This window comes from Pyrgilauda ruficollis, unplaced genomic scaffold, assembly GCF_017590135.1.
Source record: "Pyrgilauda ruficollis isolate IOZ18807 unplaced genomic scaffold, ASM1759013v1 scaffold12, whole genome shotgun sequence".
Taxonomy (NCBI): domain Eukaryota; kingdom Metazoa; phylum Chordata; class Aves; order Passeriformes; family Passeridae; genus Pyrgilauda; species Pyrgilauda ruficollis.
The window spans coordinates 13,709,473-13,735,253 of NW_024510321.1; the positions used below are offsets into that span (position 1 = coordinate 13,709,473).

The following is a 25,781-nucleotide window of genomic DNA, read 5'->3' on the forward strand; positions in this document are numbered from 1 at the left end:
TTCTTTTTATTTGCTGTAGAGTGGGAGTCATCTTGTATAAAATTTAACTATGTTCTTTTTATCCTGAAAACCAGTAAGAGGTTTGTTTTATGTTATACTGAATATTTGTTTTAATGGACAGCAATGCTGGAGAAATACCTGCAAACTTACTTTGAGAAGGCCATCATTCTGTGCTTGAGACGACAGTGGGAGAGTGCTGCTTCTGTTAGACAGACAGGGGTACTTTGATAGAGCAGTAGATATCTTACTGTCACTCTAATTCTTGATGGATTTCTGGCATCAATAAACAAGAAATGAGTTTTCTTATTGACTGACTGTAGGTGCCCATGGGCATAATTACAAGTTTGACCATATGGGAAGTTCTTACTTTGTTTTAACATACGACATATTTTTTCCTCAAATATTTGAATAACAGCTTTAAGCTTTTTGTATTTTTTTATCAAAGACATTATTTGAGAAAGAAAACAAGCTTGCTTTAGGATTTAGTATCAGAAAGATTATGCCTTCTGAAAGGTACGTGGAGATTTGAACATACAGTATAAAATGAAGTCTGATTGAGTAGTTCCATTTTTAGTGTTAATTATAACACCTTTTTTTTTTGGTTTGTCAGAAAAATCTTAATAAAACCTGAACTTACATTTCATATTACAAACATGATTTGTTACTAAGACTTAGGAGTTCAATACCATAAGTTAATAGTGTCTCAAAATGGATTGGATAATAGTATCTTGCAATACATAACTCAGATATTTTATGAAAACTTCTGTGAAATATGTACATTGTATATTGGCCTTCTAGATTTTAAGGTCTCCTTAAGAAACCACTTGCTTAAGGCAAAGGTTATCCTTGGACTGTTCCTCAAATTCCACTCTTGCCTCCTCGTTCCGGTGGGACACTGAGCTCTTCCAGATACCTGTGTGTCTGTTTAAGCAGCTCAGCCCCACACAGCCTCTCACTTATTTTCCCCAGTGGGGTGGGGGAGAGAATCGGAAGGATGAACATGAGAAAACTCGTGGGTTGAGACAGACAGTTCAAGAGGTAAAGCAAAAGCTGCATGTGCAAGCAAAGTGAAATAAGGAATTCATTCACCACTTCCCCTGGGCAGGCAGGTGTTCAGCCATCCTCAGGACAGCAGGGCTCCATCACTTGTAATTGTTTCTTGGAAAGACTAAAACCATCACTCCACACACCCCCCAGTTCTTTTTTATTCCCCTGGTTTTCTTGCTGAGCATGACAGCACATGGTGGAGGATGTCCCTCTGTTCAGGTGGGGTTGGCTGCCCCAGTTGTGTCCTCTCCCAGCTCCTTGTGCATCCCCAGCCTCCTCACTTGGTGGGGTGATGAGCAGAAAAGCCTTCACAGTGTGTAAGCACTGCTCAGCAATAGCTAAATTATCAATGTGTTATCAACACTGTTTTCATCACAAATCTAAAACAAAGCACCATAGGAGCTACCATGAAGGAAATTACCCCTATCCCAGCCAAAACCAGTACACTGTCTTAAATCCACACTTGTGGATTTAAGTTAACAACACTGTTGGTGTTAACAACTCTTGTGTTACAGAGGTAACAGAGAAGAGGTTTTAGATCTTTCACTAGACACGACAGCAGCCATGGAAACTATAAAATGTGAGCAAACTAATTTCTCTAGTTTAAGACAGTTTTGTTTATTTGCCAATGTGAAAACAGCCTTACAATGGAATCTGTTGTAGACTTTTTATTAGGAAGAGGCAAAGGGTGGGAGCTAATTGAAGTGTTCAAGTACTTGAGGGTGGGGAGCTCACAAAGACAATAAAGTCAAACTCCTCAGCAGTGAAAGATTCTAAAACACAGGGCAGTGGTCACAAGGTGCAGCCCTGGTAGGTTTAGACTAAGAATTAACAGTAGTCCATTAGTTGGGAAGTCCAGCACTGGAGCATACTAACTGGATATGTGGAGTCTCCAGTATTTCTAAAGTTTTACTTTACCTGTGTAGGAAAACTGTATTTGTGATCTTTCTAGATCCTGAGCCTATCTTGATGTTTTATTTTTGTTAGAGAAGAACTTATGGTGAGTCCTGTTCCTTGTTCTCCAAGAAGAATTCAAAGAATAGAGTACAGTGTCCTCCTCCTCTTCCATAATGTACTGTCAATCCATTTTAATATCATTCATGTTCACGTCAAACATTAATTTCTTTGTGTCAGATTTATAGTGACTTATTATGACACCATTACCACAATGCATAACAAACCTATTGTTTTTGTCTTTGTCTTCTCTAGATTTTTTTCCCTTATGTGGGGATGAGAAGAAACATGGGTAGTAATTCAGATAAGGTCTTACTGAAATGCAGCATGGCAGAATAACTGAAGACAGGCTTATATTATGTATATTAGATCTTCTGTATTTATGCTTCCCAAAGTTATTTTTCTAAAGGAAGATACACCATGATCTGTGTTTACTAAACTAATTATAATTTCATTTACTATTTATTTCCATGTATTTCCATGTATTCTGAAGTCTTGGATATTCTTAGTAGAGATCAAAGAATCTCTGCTTGTTCTGTTAATCGATTCATTCTCCAGTCACAAAGTCTGACTTCCATTTGCAACATTATATCAGGATTCTACTTTTAGAAGCAACTGAGCTTGAGATTGGAGGTACTGTACAATATTTTTACTTGGATAGAGATCGTCTCATTTCTTGACTTGAAGATACTGAGCTCTTTAAACTTTTCTTCCACTCCAGACACAGGCTCATATTCTATTTGTACCTAAGCAGTAGAGATTGTTTTCCTGCAAAGCCACAAGCTTTACATCAGTTGCAAACCCTGGACGTTCCGAATTGCATTTCCTTTGGATGATTTTCAGCAGTACTCACTGTGAAGCAATTAGGCACTCTCTTAACTTCTTTGGAATAAACCTAGTGACCATTTCTATATAAAACTGCACCACGTTTCCTCTTGTGTTCCTGTTCGTGCTTTTCTCTGAGTTAAGCACCTCACCAAAGTCCTTAGCTGGGGTTAATCATATATTGATGAAGCCTGAGTTCCCAGGAGTAATCATTTCAAGAGAGAGAAACACATGGTTTGTAGGAGGGCCTTCTGTTTGCCAGATTTCATCAATTCAGAAGTCAGTGCTGAACTTTCCCCCAGTTTTTTGAGAGAGGTGTTTTAAACTTTTTGTTAATCCTTCCCCACAGTATTGGGTTTGGGGTTTTTTTAATGCTCTGTTTGCAAATACTGTTCCAGCAGTTTCTCCCTCAAGCGAGGTGAAACTGTGTTAGGATGTTTTGTTTTAACAAAGAAATTTGGAACATCTCTCAACCTTACATAAAGAGAAGTAGAAACATCTCTTTTCGGAGACAATCCGAAATTCACCTGTCTGTGACTGGACTTTTTATCAGAGAGCTTGGAGAGTTTTTACTTATGCCTACCTCTCCAAGACTTTTTCAGCCACAGCCCTGTTCCTAGTTAGCATTCCTGATATCTGAGATGAATAACCACACTACCAGGGGTTCAGCACCTGGGCTCCTATTACTGCCAGCTTCCAAATGTAATACTCCAGGTTTGTTACAGCTGGTACTCTGCATAGGATGCTTCTTCACATTAAGATGGTTGCTTCTTTGTCACAAAAATTCATTTCACATAGATCTGGTCATTTGAAGACTTAAGTTTTATGCCATGCCATGTCTATAGTCAAGGCAGTTCCAGAGGATGATCCATGCCATCCATCTGTTTAAAATTCTTGGCTTAATGAAAGGATGATTCAGTCTCCAGAGCTACAGAAGTAGCCTGGACACCTAAATTGAACTATGTACCTGATTTCCATAGTTGAACTTGATTGAAATGAATTTTGGTGATTTAAAGGAGTTGTTTATGTGTTCTGTCCATGCAGATGTAACAGCTTTCATCTACCTCACATTCTTAGTCCCCGTAGCTGAGTTCACAATAGTGGATGAACCCAGCTGTTTTTTGGTGGGATTTTGGTGGAATTTGGATGTAGGGTTATCTTTAGTCTACATGTAAGTGTACATTAACTTTTAAACAACTCCTCACTGTAAGGTAGGTAACTGATACTTGTATTTGCACTTTCAATAGAGAATGAATTAAAATAAGGCTTATTGGAATATTTATTTGCATTTGTCATCTGCATGTGCTTTTGTTTAACAGAGACATATGCAACATTATTACTGATGTTTCAAATTCTCTTATTAGTAATTTATTTTACAGGCTAGTTTTTCTTTCTTTAAAAAATAAAGACTTAAAATGTTTATATTCTGGAACCAGCAGATAAATGGATGAACTAATAAAAGTCACATCTGTGAAGCCCTGAGCAATGCTTACCCATGAGTGATACTACATTAAAAATGGGGTGGGGGGGGGGGGGGAAAGCAACTAAAAAATGGTGGAAAAGGCTTGCTGAAGGAGCTTGTATTATTTTTAGTGCTTTTGTATGGTATACCTTTAAGCATTTTCTTAGTCTGATCACCATATGGCTCCCAAACTCCTTATTTTTCCCTTTAGAAGTATTTTAAACTGAGCTATGCTATTACATCTGTATATGTCTCATTTAGGGTAACTTACACTTTTGGCTCACAACACTGAAAATATTTTCCAGCTCTCAAGGTCCAGTCTAACCTTCTTCCATTTTTAAAGCCCTAAATGAGGAGCTGCACTGCACATGTAACTGAAAGTACTGGAGCTGAACATCTTATAAGGAGAATTTCTTGCCAGATTATATATACCTCGTAGTTTAAGCAGGGCTGGCAGCAGTACAAGAGAAGCTGCTTTTTCAGAAAATCAGCTCTTCAGGTTTTCAAAAAGAAATCCACTAGTGTTTGATGATTTAAGGGTTCTAAATTGTGAGGAAAGTGGAATTTATAGAACCCCCTTTTAAAATTGTGTACTAAAGGTACAAATACATAAACTCAAGTAGTGTTTTTCATGGACCTGCCCATGCACTTTGGGTTTGCCACAGAGGAGATACTGAGATACAGCGAGCAAACTTGGGTTAAATAATTTTCTTGTCATTTTGAACTTGTTTTTGTCCTTTGTATGAGAATTCCAATTTGCCCGTTACCTTTGTGGGGCCATCTTTCAGATCAGTTAATCTATGCTAGGAAAATTCATTTTGTGCCAGTAGTGATAATCACTAGATAATCACTAATCATAGAGCATGAAGTGACTGTTCCACTTGGACAAGAGACTTATTGTTACTTCCAGATGCTGTCTGGGTCAATAGTGTGGTCTTTGATTGCACACAAGTTTTTTTCTAGCATCTGTCTAAAGAGCCCAGGAAAGTGAACTACCACTTCCAGACATCAGCATGGGGCTGGGGTGGTGGGTGATCACAGGGGAGACCTGCAAGTCCTTGCTTGCCTTTTGAATTTGGTGGCATTTCATGGTGTTTACTTCTAGGTAAAAGGCAAACAGCCCTCCCTATGAAGGCTTTTTCCTTGATTAATTAGGAGAGCCTGTTTTGTATGGACAGTGTAGTGGAAATGTCCCATATTTATATTTGCCTCTAGCATCCTAATGCTGCTCTTTTACTTTTTGATGGATATATTCAGGAAGAAAAACCAATAAAATAATTTTTACTTTAAAATAGCTAAAACATTCCAGGTATTATTATAAATTTCGAATTAGTAGCTGTTGCTGCAAGGTCAGAACTTAATATTGAGATATAAGCTAGGGGGCTTAAGGCTGTTTAATATATTCCTAATGGCATGCAGTTCTTTTCCACAGAAGTCTAGTAATGAGTTTTTTAAGTGAGATTAGCTGCAGCTAAATCTTTATATTTGAAACTCTCAGACTAATTTGAAACTGTAATGCAAACAAGTGCATGCTGATATAATTGTGTAATAAACAATACATAAGAATAAGGCTGGCAAATTGCAGATTTAGAATTTCATACTAATAAATTTAGAATGTAAAATGAAATGCACAAACACAGCACATCAGTTTTGCTTTGGAGTGCTGGCTGCTGTTGAAGTTTCAGCCAAAGTGAAGGGTGACGGTTTTAATTTTTCTCTATTTGCAATAAATGCAACTTGCATATAAAAATATAAATTTGTCTCCCATTTTTTGTCTTTGTGACTTGTGCTGTATTTCCATCTTAGAAGTAGAGGGAAGCAAGTTTATTTACAGTCAGTGAAATTGCTAACTGTAGAAAAATCTCAGCTCTGTTATTTGTACAGTTTTCAGCTTTATGTTCATGAAACACTTAAAAATTGAAGTAGTGATAAATATGATGTTCATATTTATTCTAAACAAATACAGCAAGGTAGCTATAAAAGCCATTAAATTATTCAAGGAACTTCATTAAAGAGTACTTATGTACCTTACTCCAAGCACAACACTTCTCAGATGGAAGGAAATTTTAACCAGTGATGGCAGAGTGCATGTAGCACTCAGAGGTGAAGTAATACTGTTCATTCACTAACTGCAAATATGGAAATTTTAAGAAAGTTGGCTTGCCTGACAGAGTCCTTAATATCTCTGTTCATTAACAAAGTTAGAGCTATTGCAGGTAACTAACTAGATTAATATGGGAAAGTAACCACGTGCAGTTAAAAACCTGATGGATGAGGCATGCTTTTTTTTTTTTCCCTGTTGTTTTTAAAAAATACTGGATCAAGTAACCTTTTTGGGGGTGGTTATGTAGTATGACTTACCTAGTTAAAATCCCCATTGTAGTTCTGTCTCCCAGAACAGGGCCAATATTTCCTCCCTGGCTCCCCTGGTTCTGCCTGAAAGGACTGGCACTGCAGCGGAGGCAGCAGCTCTGCACTTCTGTGTCCCTTCTCACTTGGCACTGCTGCTGCCGGCTGCTTCCCCATCACCTTGTGCCTCTTTGCACTGCACCCTCACAGTTCTTGTTACAAAGGCATTTTTCTCATCATTAGACAGCTGTTCATTAGAAATTTAACTACACTATGTCATTTCACCTCAGTGCCTTGTGCTGTCTGTGTGTAATATATGAAAACAGCCATGACTAACTCAGGAAATATTCCCTTCCTCTGCATTTCTGTCCTGTGAGTATTCGAGGTGAGCCCCAGCATTCAGGGCACTTCTCAGATGTGTGTTTGTTTATTGATAACACTGTAAAGGAAAATGGTACACATTGAGTTCTGAGCATAAAGTGCAACAACTATGAACAGTGATATACCTTCTGTACCTGTATAGCCTATTTTAATGCAGGAACTATGTAGTATAACCTATTTTAATGTAGGAACAACAATTTATGAATTTGAAGCAGTAGTTTAGTTTCAATTTTAGTAGCAGTCTCAAGTAAGCTATGTTGCAGTTGCCATTGAATTGAAAAGCTTTTTCCATCATTGTCCTTTTTTCTATAAACCTGTGTACTCACAGAATGCATGAGTTACTTCTGATTGAAAAAGAAGACACATTTTAAGAGGACAGAAATAGAGCAACATATTTTGTATATTGTTTTCATAAGCAAGTATCATTTATGACTTAATCACATATTAACATGTCAGCTTTTTGCAGTTTTATGTAGCAAATGGTTTTTAGTGTAGTATATTAAAATTATGCTGAGATAAACCAAATAACTTTTTTTTTTTTTTTTTTTTTAATCCAAGGGAGCTACTATTAAAAGGGATGAACATACTGGTGCCATTGTGGTGGCCAGGATAATGCGTGGAGGAGCTGCAGATAGAAGTGGTAAGGTGTTGCTGTTTAGCATTAGCCATCCAAGAGCTCAGAACAAGATGAGATAAAGTGGCATATTTTGTAGAAATTAAATACATTGCTATCACAAACAGAAGTGTTTGGGCTCTGAACAGTTTTCCAAATTGATATTTCAATACTGCTGAAACTATGCTGATTGTTTTCCCCATTTCAGTTGCAGCAAGGTACCTTTGAGTTAGTGCATACAGAGGGGTTTATATATATATATATATAAAATTACTTGTTTCCAATTGATGTCAGCTGTTTATAAATCATGGAATATGCTGAGTTGGAAGGGATCCATCAAGATCATCAAGTCCTACTCCTGTCCCTGTGTCAGACACCCCAAGAATCATTCTATGATGGCATATGCCAACCTGCTGATGGAGAAACTTGACTTTTTTTTTTTTTTTTTTTTTAATTAGGACATCCATTTGAAGTTTCGGCTGGTAGTTCTTAATACTGCAGCACATCCTTGTTTAGTTTGGGATGCTCAGTGTCTGCAAAAACCTAAGCAAGAAGTTCTGAATCATACATTTAGGTGTCTCTTTTCACTGAAGAAAATCTAGGACAGCTGTGTTTCATCCTTAAATGCAGTAATGGAGTAAATGAGTAAATCTAGATATAGATAGATAGATAGATAGATAGATAGATAGATAGCTTAGCAAACATTTGTGCCACAAATTAACATTCCCTTAGTGCTCTTTACACTATTTGTACCTGTGTAGCAGTAAGAAAGTTGTAGAGTAGAAAAAGAGTTGAAAAAGAATTGGCATAGATATTTTTGAAATATCTGCATGAAAGTCTGGAAAAGTTGTAGAGAAGGTGGTACTAATTTTTAGGAGGAAGACAGGAAGGTGAGTTAACCAACCACCTTATCAAATTTGTCTGAGGACAGTAGCTGTTATGTTCACCGTATATTCCTGTTTTTATCTTAGAGCTTAAAGTGTATGAAAATTGGAGCTTAATGTATATGAACAAGGGAGAAACAAGCTGAATGTTAATGGCACTTTTTGTGTAATACAAAGCTACAGTTTCGCACTTCTCTTTTTCTTCTGTAGGGCTTATTCATGTTGGTGATGAACTGAGGGAAGTCAATGGGATTCCCGTAGATGATAAAAAGCCTGAAGAAATAATACAGATTTTGGTAAATTCCAAACATTTTAATATTAATTTAGGAGAGTTAGGAAAAAGTAATGAGGCTTATGATTTCTAGTATATTTCTTAGAAAGAAGTGTATTCTACTATAATGGCTTTTCTTCCAGTGCCATCATTTAAAAACCTGTCATTTCTCATAGAGTGATTTCCCATGCATTACATACATATACAATTATAGATTACTTGTGAAGAGTTAAAGACTGTAATATTGCCATGAATATGTCGCAGAGTGTTGCAGACTTCAGTTCATAATCCACAGTTCGTTTTTAAGGCCCACCATGATCTGTTGAATTTGAACTATTTTAAATGTATTCATTAATAACTCATTAATAACTCATTGTCACTCCCTGTGACAATTAATAGTACAGGAACTAGATAGACAGTATAACTGGTATATGAAGATTTTATATGACATTGATTTACAGTATATAGCCGTATATATTATTCTGTCTACTCTCATCTAAACTGCACAGTCTCTAAAGCCAGCTTGATTTCTCATTATTGAAACATTATTGCAAATTAGGAATTTAGACTTTTTCAGAAATATTTAATATTTCTGAATTTATTTATTTATTTATTTATTTAATATTTTCTTTTTACTTCAAAGAAATTGATGAGGGTCATGATAGCTCCATTGTTCATGCTGTAGGGTTTTCTATATACATAAATACCTTGCTGTCCTGCTGAACTGAGCAGCTGTCTCACAGTTTTCGTTCAGGAACCAAGATCATTCAAGTGCTAGCCTGCTGATATTCATTCTTGCTTTATGGCTTCATGTTCCTTGCAGAACCATAGTTTCCTTCAAAAATTAATAATTTAAAATGTCTAGAAACAAAATACCACTAGAAAAGGTGTGAACAATTTCCCCATTTACCTTTCTGAGGTACCATATAAACATCAAAAGCTAGTTAGAGCTTGTTTCAAAAGTAACAAAATTATTGATTCCAGTCCTACGGCGGGTGAAATAAGACCTTGGCTGCTGCCTGTCAAGCAGTGAGCCTTGGATCGCAGACACCCGGCGGAAGAATGTCTCGCTTGGTAGTGGACAGGCCTGTTTCCATTTTGCTTAAGTCGTTGGCTGGCTGTTGCACTCTGCTCGTTTTATGAAACTTGTCGGCTGCATGCAATAGTAGCAGAGCCTCCAACTGATTAGCACTTCCTTCAATAGCAAAATGTCACTGAGGCAGTGGGAATATACTGTGGTTAATAAGTCAAATGCAGCCAGACACACTTTAAGTGGGATATAGGGAAAGATGAATGGATGAGGTGGTTGCTGATGGCTAACTTGTTTTAAGATTTATAGCGGAGGGCTTTTTTTTCCATTTAGTACACATCGTCTATTCAAATATGTTTTGCTTTTCTAGTTTCTTAAAGTTGCCAAGCGAATAAATCCCACCCCTAATAGCTCTATATGATAAATATGGCACAAGCCTGTTCAAATTTTTCTATAATTTTTTTTTGAAAAATGAAATGTTAGTTTGATTTTTCCAGGGATGTCCAAACTGTGCCAGGAGTCCAGCAGTTGCTTCTAATGTGCATACATTTAAGCTGTAGCATTTTCTCCTGCCTTCAGTACAGAAATGGGACCTCTGAACCGTGCAGGTCACAGTTTTTAACAGTCCATCTGCCCCCCCAGAGAAGCAAATGAACCCAGGCATTTCAAGTGGGTATTTTAATTTTTGTAATACAAAGTTTGGTTAAATGAAGTGGTCAAACTCCATCATGCTTGGGAGAGGATAGACTCATGTTCTTTTAAATTCATTTGAATTTCTTTATCTTCTAAGATTTCTTTGAAATATTAGCTTAATTCTGAGTGCATTTTCTTTTCAAATGTTCACCAGGCTCAGTCTCAAGGAGCCATTACATTTAAAATTATACCCAGTGTGAAGGAAGAAATGCCAATGAAGGAAGGCAAGGTAAGCAAGACTATTTTGGAAGCCATGGCAGTAACTGTTATGCTGAGAATATGTATTTTTTGCTTGAATGACAGAACCAATAATGTGATTTATACCTGTGGACTCAACATTTGTGATGTGACAGTACTGTACCTGCCAGCACACTGTACACTTCAATACACAGGTGCTGAATTTGTGAGTGGGTGTAACGTGGTTCTTGAGCTTGAACTCTCAGCTGTGTAGTTGACAGGTAATCTTCCACCTTCTGCAAGGACCTGGCTTGGTTCCAAGTACTCCTTCCATTGTTCACTAGGTAGAAGACACTTGATAGCACCATGCTTTAACAGTATGTTCTCCTCTCTTCCTCATATGGGCACACTGCACCTGCCAAGTCCTGCTTGCCTTGAGTCACAGAGCCTTTGCTCCACTGATACTGCAGTTGCAGAAGCAATGAGTTGAACATTCCCATATGAACTTCCAATGCTAGACATCCATAAGGATGTTTTGCAGAAGTAAATATTTACATTATTTATTTCAGTGGTTGAACAGTAAAAACAGAAGAGGAAGATACCTTTGGATTGTATTTAGTATTTGATTCTAAAGATCAAGCACTATTTGTTCCAGATGTTTATCAGAGCCTTATTTGACTATGATCCTAATGAAGATAAAGCAATTCCTTGTAAAGAAGCTGGACTTGCCTTCAGAAAAGGAGATATCCTTCAGATCATGAGCCAGGATGATGCAACCTGGTGGCAAGCCAAACATGAAGGTGATGCCAATCCCAGAGCAGGCTTGATCCCTTCAAAGCATTTCCAGGAGAGGTGAGCTACTGAGAAGCATAATTCCATTATTTTTTGCAGTAAGAGACTTGGCATGTCTCTTGGCATGTGCCAACATTGTTGGCATGTGTAGTGCTCATAGATTACATGGGTACAATAAATGTGCATTTGCAGCAGGACAACTAACTTGGAAACATGTTGCTGACATACTCTGGGTTTCCTTATTTCTCTGGCTAGAATTAATAATGACAAAAACTGATAGGATTACACTGATCCAGACTGAAAGAAAAAACATATGGAAAATAACACATCAGTATCTGCATTCACACTGATGTACTATGCAGGAATAAGAACTGCAGCAGGTTTTGGAGAGCTTACAAAAATTTTAGGCAAGATTTAATTTTTTTAGGTTGTGAATAAATTGCATTGTTTTAAGTAAATTTCTTATAAAATCTTCTGCATATTTTGCAATAGTCTCATGATATTAAGTGTTTATTAATCCCAAATTTGCAGTGAAAACTGAGGAGCTTGTGTCTTTTCCCCACCACCTCCCATTTTATAGGAGATTTGCATTAAGAAGACCAGAAGTGCAGGTTCAGCCACTGAAAATTTCCAACAGAAAATCATGTAAGTCTGTTAAGCTGGAATAGAAATAATATTCCACATCTCTAACCTTATAAAATAGCAGTTTGTTTCACCTACAGGATGCATTTCTTCCAGGCACAATAGCCTCTTGATCCATTGTATCAGTAGGAAAATAAATGTAAATAATGTCGTTAAAAGCTTTAAAAGAAGCTAGAAACATTCCCAGACCTCTGATTTTGTTTTTGAAGTACTGACCACAATTAATATTTTGATAAGTAATATTTCAAAGGTTGAAGAATATTCTTTTCCTGTTAAAACAGTGCAGAATTGGCTCAACAGTTTATATAATTTGGACTGCATCAACACAGTGAAATTTATAGAGTAAGATGAAAGGTCTGATAGTCTCCCCCTTTCTCCCCCATATAGCTGATAATTTTTTGTGTCCCACGAAGCAGTAGAATTTTTTAAAAGTCAGAACATTCAGTTCATTGATACACATTCACAGAAACACTTCTTACTGCTTTTTAAACAAACTCATCCTTAAAGTCTGTTTTTAAATATGGTAATTACACAATGTAAGAAAAATAACCTCTAAGAAAGCACATACATTGAAACAAATATTTTTCTTCACTGGAATTTACATCAACATCTGTTTTAAGTATTATTGCATATTTTACTTGACCTGTTATTTCTTTTAGTTGTGCAGGCTCATAACAAAGTGAGCAATTTAAGAAACTATCATGCTACAGCAGGATCTAAATCTTAAATACAAACACGATTGTGAGTTCAACTAAAAGTATTCAGAAAGTGGTCTGATATTTCCAACCACCTTTCATTATCTAACAATGAAAGAAAACGTATGGATACTATGGCAGACAGTGGATGCTGGCACATTAAGTGCCAAACTAAATGCTTTTAACTTTAAAACTCCTCGCCAAGGTTTCTGTTGCAATTTTCCTAACTTCTTGCTATGGTTGTTGTGTTCTGAAGCTTGACAATAACAGTTATTTTTCTGATAATCTTTATTTTCTATCTTTCATTCCATTTCACTCTTTGATTGTGTGCCCTAATGTTGTTGTTAACTCCAAAGCCCTTGACTAGCATTGTAATTACAGCAACAGACATTACAATTGCACTACACCTTTTCTATTTACATAGATCTTAGAAACAAGAGGAGCTTCTCCAGCTTGTAGTAAATCTGTTGTTTTTCTAGGTTCTAGGTCAAGTTGCTCTGCCCCAGTTTTGGAAAAGTGTCTGATCCCAGGGTATAGCTATTTCTCTCTGCCCACTGTTCTTGAATCTGGATAATACACTCAACAAGAGCCTTCAAGTAAGGTGGCACTGGTGCTTTTGAAGAGGTAAATCAGCTGCTGCAGCAACACCGCATGAACCCTTTTATAATGGACTGCATCTTTCTAGTGACCTTCAGGTGAAAGGTTTTACAAGATGCATCTCACCCTTCCAAATAGGCAGCCTGAACTTGATTGGGAATTGCCAAAATTACAACCCAAAGAAGACCCAGAGTACAGTGCCTACTGTTGTCTCTGCTTTTTCCACTGACTGCCTTAACTAGCTTGAACAGGGAGAAGAATTCCTGTCTTCCTCCCCCTGCCTTTAAAATATGACAGAGCATGAGGGTCAAGCAGTATTCCTATCACTGTTCTCTCTTGGAATTTCTTTGAACAAAGCAAGTCTCAGCTAAATACCATCTAGAAAGCAGTGGTGCCTCTTGAAGGAGGAAATACTGCAGAGTAATATAGGTTTGTCATTCTCTCTCTTCCTTTTTTCTTAAGACAATCTGCTGCTATATCTATCAGATTTTCATTGGAATAGAGGAAATGCTGTTCTGAGTAGAGATTTATCCCTTCATTCAAAGACTAAACGTGTTTTTGGTGTTGGGAGGGAATTCAGATTCTTTGTAAAGAAGACATTTTAAAGATCAGAATTTAGCAGTAGAATAAAAACATTGTGTCTAGGATGTTGCTCAAATTGCTCTCCGAAAAACCATCTACTTGCTTGGATTTTCAAGAAAATTCTGCTGGGAAACTCTGCACCTTTGTGATCTTTCTAAAGTTAATCAGCTTTTTTTGTGTTACCAAGCATAGCAGTGAAGCTGTGAGATACAGAGGCCGTGTCTCAGTTTGTGTGCAGCAGTCATCTTGCCAAAACTGGGAGATGCTGGAAAATCATGCATTGCTCAGCTGAACAAACAGCTATCTGACAGCACCAGAAACATGTAAGGAAGGTGACACAGAGAACAGAAAATTGGAAAGAACTGCTGGGTTCAGTTTTTTTTTTTTTCTTTTAGCCCATGCATGAAGGTGGGAAATTGATAATGCTGGGTTTCTTCAGGTTTGTTTTTTAATCCTTCATCTTAATATAGGGTTTTCCAGTGCTTGGAAGGGTAATTATGTGGGGAGACATGTTCTGTAGATCATCCTGAACTTGCTGTATATTGAGAGGCTGGTTGCTGTTGTAGTGGTGCAGTGGTTCCTCTCCAGTCATGTGACCTGAAATTTCTTAGCAGTTTGGAGAAGAAAGGGCAATTTGCCAGTTGATATTATTATGGCTTACAAAAAAGATGAAAACCTGTTGATTTCAGGAAAGCTGCTGAGAGAAGTCCCTTTCCTGACAGGACTGGGAATTGCACTAGGAAGCATTCTTGACACTTGGTATGTAGCCATGGTTGTTGGTCTGCTCTGTTCAGGCAACTCATTCCACAAATCCCATGTTTTGTAATGAGGAAAAAACCTTGACACATACCTTTGGTTTTAATAGGGAGAACTAAGGAAAAATACTCTGTTTTCTTGAATGCCCAGAAAAAGTCAGTTCTGGTTTCTTAGGTGGGATTCCTGGGTGACAGTGTCCTTCTACTTGAAAATTAATCTAAAAATCAGATAAAATCATATAATATGCAAGAAGTATCCTATAACTTCTTTTTTTTTCTTTCTTCTCAAGCCAGTCCTGGAACTGGAAAGGACTGTTATATTTATCTATACAAAGAGCTCTCTGAAACAGTCAACAACTGTTTTTGCTTTGATAATTAAGTTGTTTCAAAACCTGAAAGGAGATGGATTGAATTACTTCTGGGATGCCTTCTTTTTGTTTGTTGTTTTGAATTTTTCACTCTTTAGAGCATAGCAATGCCTGTAGTTGCTAATCTTTACACATATTTGTGTATCATACATTTGGAAGCAAAATAAAAGTGGGCTTTTTTGGTGACGATTGTATCATACCCATATTAAGGAAGGAGTGAAAAATACTTTCTACAAAACTTTTTCTGCAAGAATTATCTGCACTGAAATAAACAAACCCAATCTAGTTCTAAGTTATTAAAAGGATCGGTTTTTAATGGAAATGCCAATTCTTATTTTCACTTTAATAGCCAAGTTAACTGTTAACTGTGTCTGTGTGCAAGTACATACGCCTTTCCCAGCATTTAGCCCTTTTCTTGAAAGATAAAACAGAATAATTCTCACATTGTACCACTTAAAGTGAAAAGCATTTCACATGTCATGTGTACACTGGAGGAGGGGGCAGAACACTGTACATTCCATATTGAAATCACACTTTCTCATGTGCAAATGGAGAAGATGCACATTTTGATGGTATCTGGGACTGAAGATGAAGGAAACTGGCAATGTAGGTGGAGCCTGTGCTGACAAGAGGAAAATATAGAAAAAGTAGGAATAAAAATATAAAGGGAAAAGAGAGGAATTGAAATTTTGTATTGAGGGTGAAGGAAAGGAGAAAGTATTGCAACAAGGGCAATGGAAGAACACATGGACAAAAGCTGCCCATAAACCCCATGAAGCAAAACCCCACAGAGGATGGGCTTTGAAATTCTCAGATTAATGCAATTAACAGTATTATGCAAGAGCATTGCTATAGTCACTATTTGTGCAGTGATTCAGTTGCTTGTTGATTCTGTTTAAATAAAATACTCATATATTTACTTTGTAAAAGACTTTGAAACAGTGAATGCAAAAATTACTGACAAGAGCTCTGACCTGATTTGTTTTGCTATTGTTGGTAGAAAAATCTTAGTAAGTTCAACAGTCATATTTTATGCATGAGATAAGTGGCTGTTAGGTGTTCTGACCTGCTGATAAGATTGATATGTTAATTCCCAGGCTTAGGGTTAGTGCAGAAGTGATGGAGGAATAACAAACCACTGAAGTATTTTCATAATTTTTTTCCATACTTAACAGCAATGACTTTTCAGCACAAAGCGGTCTTGTACATTAATACTGTGGGGAAATGATACTGGGGAAAAAAATTGTAAGAACAAGCAGCATAGGAAAAAAAGTAGGAAAATGGAATGAAAGTAAAGGAACAGAGTTGCATGAGGTTGTGTGAGTATGACTAACCCTGCATGTGCTGGGATGGTGAATGACCCATATACCTGAGTGAGTGTGAGGGAACTCTCTGGGATACAAAGGGAAGTTCTGTAGATGTGTCTGCCTGCGTGCAGTTGGGTTTCATGTGTCTGAGCTTGTGAGCCACTGCTGAATGCCAGCTCCACGGAAACCTGCTCACCTGATATTCCTCAGTAATACTTAACAGCATTCCTGGCTTTAGGTGATCATTTTAGCTTGGACAGCTTGTCAGCCAGAGCTGTCTATGTGAGTTCTCCTGTTGCTGCATGCTGGCTAAATTGGAGTGACATGAGACTTTGTACAGGGAACAATTATTTGTTTAATAGCTTCCACTCTGTTAACTTCCATACAAAGACTACTCATGCTCTGACTGTAATAGATATTGCCAACAGGTTTGGTCATTCTTGCATGTGTAGCTTACTTTAATTTGTAGGCAAAAGTGATAACCTGTTTTTTTTAAGGAAATAAATTCTTTGAATAACAACCAAATAACTTACTATTCTGCAGTTGTTATAAACTGCAGTAATCAGGCAAGAAATTATACTCCTTCAGCATAATTTTGCTTTCACAGTGGTTACTGTGTTTATTCTTACATTATGTATGTGTTGTCTCTGATGAAAATTACTGGTAACTTTATATTTTATACTGGTATGGCCTGTAAGCTCTGTCAACTTGTGCACTGTGTTCATATGTATATGTGGATACCCATACCCTGTGTGTACAGTTTAGTATATGTATGTAGCATATATGACAGAGCTGTTCAGAGATGTCTTTTCCATGAAAATACATTTGTTCTGTGTACTTAATGCTGAATGTAAATACTTACTGTGATAAAGCCATCATCATATAGTTTTTCTAAGGCTTAAAACCCATTTTACTTTCAATTTTGATTTATGAGATGTGATTGGCATTGTGTGAGCAAGAGGAAAGACTTAACTGCAGCCAAATGGTGTTCATTCAAACAAGATGTAACCCAGTTTACCCATAGTTGAGTGTCTTTTGAATTGAAGATTATGTTCTGCCAACAAAAAAATTTAAGCAGGCTAGAAGAATAAATGCTTTGTACTACTTGTATTTGAAGACCAAACATTTAGGATAAATGTATAGTAGAATTCTTTGTGCTTGTTGTAATTGCTGCACAATCTTAACTCTGCCTTTCTTCTCAGTATTTTTCTGTGTTCATATTTGAAACTTGATTGCCCACCTGCAGGTAGTTACGAGTACAAACAAAAAATAAACCAGACCTATAGAGTTAAATTAGCACATTAGCATTTTTGTTCAGAAGTCTCCTGTCCTTACAAATCTTAACTTCCTGCTACCACAGAGAAATTAAGGAAACCTGAAGCTGGATGACATTTGAGTCAAGTTCACATGAGACAGAACTGGAAATGGATCTGTCCTTCACTGCAAGACTATCCTTCTTCATTTTCCAAATTATCTTCGTAGAGATACTGTTATCTGATTGTTTTATAAGAGAATTAAATTTGATCATCTTAAATTTCCTATTGCATTAACATACTTTATCATTCAATCTGCAAAACTCCAGAGCATAAATACCTGCAAAACAGTATAAATGTTGATTGCTATGTGGGGCTGTTCATCACTAAAAAATCAAGAGTGTTTAATATATTCACTGTAATGCTGACTATTGTACATCACAATTTCTTGCTTGCTAAAGTATAGTTTAAGGAATAATGCAACTTGTTTGTGATAAGAAACTAGAAAAGAGCTGCTGGATCAAATTTTAGATTGAGAAACATCTAAGTAAAATTGCTTGGTGGAAATATTTTTGAAAGAAAGTCAACAAAAGCTAAAAATCTTAATCTGATGTTGGGCTGTTCCAAAGAGTTGAGAATGTTCCTGGAAGTGGCTCTGGTTTTGAGCTTCCTAAGTAGTATAATTTAGGTGAGGCCCCCAAAAACCAGATCTTGATTACATTTCAGTTAAAATACATATAAAAACACAGTGTATGTGATACTGGTTTTCATTGTTATAGTTTAGCATTATTGGCTACGCTGAAATCTTTCTAAAATGAATAAAACCACCTAAGCTTCCATTGTGCTTGTGTTTCCTATTTCTTTTTTCCCATTTGTCTTGTTACAGCTTTGTTGTCATTTCCTAAACCTGTTTCATGACTATTTTCTTTGGAACTTCCTCTCCCTTCTTACCACAATACATTTAATTGCTTGTATTTCTTCGTTTCTCAGTGTTTTATTTGTTCCATGTTGCCTTATGGTTTGGGTTTGGGGTTTTTTTAATTTTGTCATTGCTTTTATTTTCCTACTTCCCGTCAGATTTCCTCCTCTTTAGACTTTGACCTCTTTTAGTCTTTAACTTGTCCCTTCCAGCTGAAGACCTTTCCTTTCTCAGCTCACTTCCATTTAGTGAAACTGTACTGACCCCAGTTCTTCATGTCTCAAAACTTTGGAACCTTGGGCACGTACTTGGTTCATGCATACAGCTGCTTCAGATGCACAGAGCTGTATTTAGTAGTGAATCACAATACAAAGTTTCCTGGCAAGTAACCTCTGACTTTACTAGGGACAGGCAATAGCTCTGGTAAAGGTCGTTGTAAAGTTCAAACTGGGAGCTACATGTTGATGACTGTTTATAGCTGCATGAAGCTATGAAAACCCAGTGATTTCCAAGATCTTTTCATTACAGACTGTTATTTCAACCTTAAGAGTAGCCCAAGAAAGTTAAGAGCAGTATTAAGAAGGAAGATTTTTAACAAAACACAGGAAGCTCAGAATACCTCTATCTCAACATTAAACCTCAGCTTGTGCTTTCTGGATTCATCTGACTCACTTGGGAATCCTAATGTCTTTCATTTATGGATAAGCATGTTCCCTTTCCTGGCAGGGGTAGCCCAGAAGCCTGGATTCCTTTCAGTGTTCTCGGCCCTGATTCTTAACTCCACTCTGTCCACGTGCACATACCGACCTCCTTTGCTCCTGATCTGGGTTTTCATGTTCATAAATGAGGGCTTACCTGTTACCAGTTAAAATACCAGACAGCATTTTAAAATGCACACTCATTAGTTAAGTCAAATAACTTTGTTGAATTCAAGAAACTTTTAAAATCTATTTATGTGAATTGGCATTGAGCATTAGTGACTTGTTTTCAGGAGATACACTGCAGTCTATTGAATATTGAAAGTCATAGAAATGGAAATATAGAAAAACTTGTTGTACATCACAGAGAAGGAGAAAAGAGTTAGTACCTGGAAGCCAGCCTGCCATCCTGGATCCAGCTTTAGGCCATTTGTCAAGAACTGGGAGCTTTTAAGCTCAAGAGAGAAAAATTGATCCAGTGCTTTCACATTCAACTCACAAAACTGTCTACACTCTTTCAAGGCACCAGATGTGGTCAACCAAGAAGTGGTCACCTTAGACGACTTACCAGCCAACTTAAGCCATATGGTCGCCTTGACCATAGAAATAAACTTTAAATAAGATTCAGAAAAGTTTTCCAAATTAATATTTTAAAATGTAAGTCCTCAAGAAAAATGGTACCAAGAAATGATTGTGCAAAACAGTATTTTTCCTGCGGCAGAAGAGATTCTTAAATCTGTTTCGTGACATGAAATGAAAAGAGCTCTTCATGTGATGATATATGCAGGAGAATTTTGACCTAGCCTTTGTTTTGTACATTAGTTATGCATAAAATATTGTAAAATAGCTCTTGAATAATTTTTCACATTCTGAGAAAATACATGCTTCATGGAAAGTCTTTGAAATTATTATATTTTAGCCCTATTTATCCACATTCTAAAGGAAATTTGAATGAGAGGTAGATTGTTAAATCTCTCTATAAATCTTAACCTTAGTATATAATATCTTTGTGAACAAGCATTCATTATATTTATCTTGCTTTTCTGTATAACCCCAAAGATGAATACAAAAATGTATGTTTTCTACTGTCAAGGCAGCAGAAATTTATTTATTTACTATAGGTAAGGAGAAAGTCTTATGTATATCTATTACATTAGGATAATGTCAGAGAAAAGATTACAAGAGTATGTGAATACTTTCAGTATGTTTTCAGCTGCATTTGTAAGCTTTCAAAAAAAAAAAAAAGGAAAAATAGCCACAACCAAAAAACCTTTCAAAGTCCATCTCAAAGGGCAGCTTTTATTGTAAGTGCAGAAAAATACTGAGATCATGTTTATGGTAGTGATTCTTAGAAATTCTAGGTTAAGACTCATTGATTGGAACTAACAAACTTTGCATTTAATACCAAAGAGATCTTCCATGACAGCAGGGTAAGGTCATTTCTACCAAATGAGTAGTAGAAGAATCACATATGGGAATTTAAAGTGCACATAGTATTTCAATGTCTTTTTACATGCTTTTCTGAGTGTAGTTAAACTCACTACTGGTATGTTGGTATATGCCTTGATATAATAGGTGCTGTCAAGAGAATTTGAGAGTAGCTTACATACCTGAATTTTTTCCTATTTATGAAGTATTAAACAATAATACTTTGTCTTTTTGGCTGTTCTAAGATGAGGAAGCGGTTGAGTGTGGTAGGTGCATTTTTCTTCTTCAATTTAACTTTTCTTTCTTAAGTTATGTTTTCACTCCATTTAATGATTTCCTTTCCTATTTCTCCTTTGTGCTTCTCAGAGGAAATTGAAGGTACATGTATAAAAGTTTCCCTGAATAGCCCAATAATTTTATTTAGAGAACATGTGTTTAGAATTAAATTGAATATGGTCCAGTGTTTCTAGGAGATATTGTATATATGATGCTTTTATATTGCCACCAAATACATTGAATAATGTTTTAAAGTAGATCAAAATACCAGAATATTCCTAGTTGCTTCATTTAATGATTAGTAATTTGAACTGTTGTTTTAAACTGCTTTCTCTCTCTTGAACTTCTGCAAGATATGTATAGAAAAGCAGTATGATAGAATAATACTGGCAGCACTTGGGTGGGCTGGGATGGAGAGAGATGGTTCTGAGTTAATTACATGGCCATGAGAGGTCCTGAGCTTCTAACTAATACTGACAATTTCCCTGAGATGGTAGAAGGTTCATCTATGTGGTATCATCATTACTGTTTTCCCTCTGCGTTTCCCTCTGAGTGTAGCCGGTTATTGTTATGTTTGCAGCATATGTTAAAGTAATAGCAGCTGATCTCTTGTGGTTTTTTTGTTTGGTTTGGTTTTTTTTGTTTTTTTTTTTTTTTTTTGCTTTTGTTTATAAAAGCATTAGAAACTGTAGCTCATATTTTTGATCAAAGGGCCTCTGGCATGTAAAAATATACATTATAGCTATTTTATATTAAATAAGAGGATGTGTTTTTGATCAAAAACCTTTCTGTCTAATCCAGTGAGCCAAAGCATAAAGCTAAAGTTTGATAATGTATAGTTTACAAAAAAGCTTGATTTACATCAAATCATTTTACTTTCTTTCAAGTGGCATATTTTCTATTAACTGATAAAATGTGAATAATACAATGTTAGAATTTTTTTTAGAATGTTTGTTGTCATCACAACTCTTGCTTGAAGAGGTGAAAAGATCAGTGTGCATGCTGCAAAACAAAGAATATCTCCAGCTAAAATATAAAACAATAAAGATTGTTTTATGTTTTTAAGAAAATGGCTTATTGAAGGCTTTTTAATGCTGTGCTTTGTACAGTTGTCATTTTAAAAATAATTTCTTCTGTACTTTTTGCTGGGCTTCTAACTTTTCTGCTTTATTTCTTGGCTCTTATTCTGTATGCTTTTACCATTCGTCCAGAAGATGCTGAATGTGCTGGTCACAACAGTGGATCCTATCTAGGTGAGCAATTGGTTACAAAAGACAATTTTGTTCCTTTCTTTCAGCTTCTTTTCCCTGGAGCTACTGTGTCTACTTTGCTTTTGGGGGTAATCTGTGTACAAATGTCCTTACTCTGCATGACAAATGCATGAATATTAAGGTTTTAAACATGGCTCATTGGATTTGACATAAAGGGTTTATATAGTGTATGCCTTTACCTGGTTAAACATAGGCTAATAAAATACTGGTTTGATCTTAAAATCAAAATTTTTAAAGTACATGAAGCAAGCTATGTGTTTAATAAAACAAAACGGTTATTATATCACGAAAAATTATTTAAAGATCCTCTCAAGGTTTTATTCAAGTTTTGTGTACACATTTTTTCTTTGTACACGTCTCTCTAACCATTTTGGGAGGATTCTGTAAGAATACAGAGAAAATTTGCAGGCACCAATTCTTTTTCCACATTACAAAATATCAGTCATAATAACTCAGTAGCTTAAATTTAGCTTTAAAGCTGGTCTGAGCTCAATGTATCATTGCGGGGAATGGGGAAGAGGAGGGGCAGGAGTCCTTTGGCTTCATTTTCAAGATTCCAAATTTCAAACAAAAGTAACATTTAAAAAAGGTGAATGTTCCATGATATGTTTCAACTTTTTAATTTGTGCCATTTTGAAACCTATGTAAAAATATTTTAGTTGAAACTGCCCAGAATTCCTGCCAGCTGAAGGCTGGCTGGAGCAGATTTTGTGGCAGCAAGCCCTTTTCCCAAGACTTTCATCCTCCTACTATAAGAGGAGTGGGGAGAAACTTGTCAAAGTACTTTCATATTTCCAAGCCAGTGGGCTCACTGAAACATTCTAGACCAATACTGTAAATTGGAGTTGTTTTCACATTGCACTTTAATGATTTTAAATGTGATATATAAACTACATCGGGCACACACAAAGTATATCATTGAAAGAACTCTGACCTGTTTACGAAACCCAAGTGTGGTATAATTCCATCCTGTGCTTGTGGAACTTGTGACTGATGTGACTTGTGATCAGATGATCATGCTGAAAATACACTTCTGAGTTTTGTTAAGTAATCAACTAAGTTCATGTTGAATTGTTGTAATTGTATTGAAATATTTGGTATGCTTGGAACATGATAATTTGGATGTGATTCCAGATGAAATTAATTTTCCTTATCAAATAATTTCTTTGAAACATGAACCGCCCCCCACCCCCCAGTCTTTTCTTTCTGTATGTAAATACATACTGCATGAATTCTTAGGGTGAGACTATCATGGTTTTGCAATCAGATCTTAGTGGGCTGCTGCTTTATTTGAGAATGAAGGTAGCAAAACAAAATCCACCTTTTCTAGGTACTGTAGCCTTTTTCACTGAAACATTTTCATCCATAGTTACCAAAAAGACATGGCCATCTTAGGAAGGAGGCATCTTGAGGAAGAAGCTACTGTTATCCCAGAAGCAAAGAAAAAATTATCAAGATGCATTATAGTTTACTTAGGCAAAACTTTACAAAAATTATTCAGAATTGCTAAGTACAGTTCAGGCAATGGTTTCTTTCTTGAGAGCTTCCATGTTGTGGAATGTTGTCAGCAGTCCAGAGGAGGTGCCTTCAGCCATCTCATGCTGGGTGTGTGGTTTTGGAATGAGATGTCAGAGAGGAGAGTCAGAAGGAAGAAAAACTAATGTTAGGACCAGTTTTGGGGTAAGCACACAAGTATATTCACTGATTGTGAATAAAACAAGTAGCTTTCTGGTTTAGAAATTCGAGGTTCCTTGGAACTCTTCACTAAGAATCATTTGTTTACAATTTTCCTATCTTAAGAACAAGCAGGTAGGCTTTTGATAGCTGATGTTACCATTCTTTTGCGTGCAGTAACAGGACACAGTGATTTATAATTCAAACTGTCTCATGCACTCCAGTGTCTCCTTGTTTCACAAACCATATATATGGCTCTGGGACTGCAATCTGTGAACCAGATTACTCTGTGAACACCCAAACCTCTCTGAAAGGATATACTTCACACACGTGCAAGGTAGTCATGAGGAGCACAGGAGGGTGTTCAGAAGGCAAGAATGTCTGAACCATTTTGGGTCACATCTTTTATATCCAAGGCTATATTGCTATTAATTTGAACCTTTAGAGTCTCCTCTAAAGTGACTCAGATAAATTTAATGATTTTTCACCAAATTCTAATATTTAAGCCACGGTATGGTATCATATGTTTCTGCTGTAATTTCCTGAGGAATTGCTGAGGAAAACGTTAGGAGTTTGCCTTTGCCAAGCTTCAATTCTGGTTACAGTGCTTGAACCTTTATGAACATACAATAAATATAGATGAATATCATCTGTTTACTATTCTCAATTTCATCTTTAAAATCCAGACATAATCTAAATTTTTATTAACCCAGTCTAAATGTGCAAGCTGGGAATCAGTCCAGAAGCAAACATAGTAAGAAGTCTGCTCTGTGTTTGTGCAGTTCCTGTGTAACAATAGAAATCCTCAGCATACAAGCCAATGTAAAAAGAATACCAATATTTTGGAGGGAAAATAATATCCAGAAATATCTAGTAAAAATATTATGTTCATACAAACCTAGATAATGACCATGGTACCAAACTTACGTTTATCAGTAATATGAATACAAAGGGTGCTCTTAAATGCATTTACAATTAAATAGAAGTTGTTTAATATGAAATTAAATTCAGCAAAGAACATATGTAATTTAAACACATACTTTAATGAATGAAAATAACAAAAGCCCATGTAAGTGCTTTATAGCATTCTGGAGTCTTACTTGTGAATTTATGAAGCATGCACGAATTTATATTTTATTATTTCCTGTTAGTGTAGTCTGTCTAAGTTTGAGAAATTAACTTTCTGGTTTTATTAGTATATTTGGACTAAAATTTGCACAACGTAGTTGCAATCTACTTCTTCAGAATTATGTCATTAAATGTAAATAAGCACAGCTATCATCATCATCATCCTTTTAAAATATTGCAAGGTAGGCAGGTTCACACATTGTGTGTTTTCAGTTTGGATTCTGTGTGAGGCCCCAGTGGATTTCTCTGTGTAAGTGTAAGGATGTTGTTCTGAAATGACAAAATGTATACTGCTAATGGTTAAAAGAATAATCAAACTTTTATGCTAACGTGGTTTTTTTTTTTCATTCTTATAGATCTAAGTGATTTCTCTTTGATTTTTGGGCCTTAATTAAGTTTATTAATAATGATTTTTATTTCATATTGAGAAGCATAAGTTTTGAAGACATCAGTAGTTTGAGAACATTTGTTCTTAATATTTTCTTCCCAGAGCCTGCTCTTATTTCACCAAATCTGTTACATTCCAGCAGTAGTTTATGGGTTTGCATGTTCAGTAAGCTCCTAGACGTGTAGCTGTAACCAGTGAGCTGGTGCAAGCTTCTCAGTGCTCAGGAGATTATGTCGCTTTAGTGATAGAATTTTCCCCTTTTATTTTATAGTCTGCATACTTGGCAGCTAAGGTTAATCTCTGCTGATACCCATATTCCACA

General features: G+C 36.2%; 1 protein-coding gene across 2 annotated transcripts in view; it reads left to right on the forward strand.

Annotated features, from left to right (window-relative positions):
- Nucleotides 1–25,781, forward strand: part of MPP7 (membrane palmitoylated protein 7) — a 147,536-nt gene that overhangs the window by 102,063 nt on the left and 19,692 nt on the right. For both annotated transcript variants that reach the window (XM_041489291.1, XM_041489285.1), the window contains 5 exons: nt 7,577–7,658; nt 8,726–8,811; nt 10,664–10,738; nt 11,342–11,538; nt 12,059–12,123. In XM_041489291.1, the coding sequence (XP_041345225.1) occupies nt 7,577–7,658; nt 8,726–8,811; nt 10,664–10,738; nt 11,342–11,538; nt 12,059–12,123 (505 nt within the window). The remainder of the gene's footprint in view (nt 1–7,576; nt 7,659–8,725; nt 8,812–10,663; nt 10,739–11,341; nt 11,539–12,058; nt 12,124–25,781) is intronic.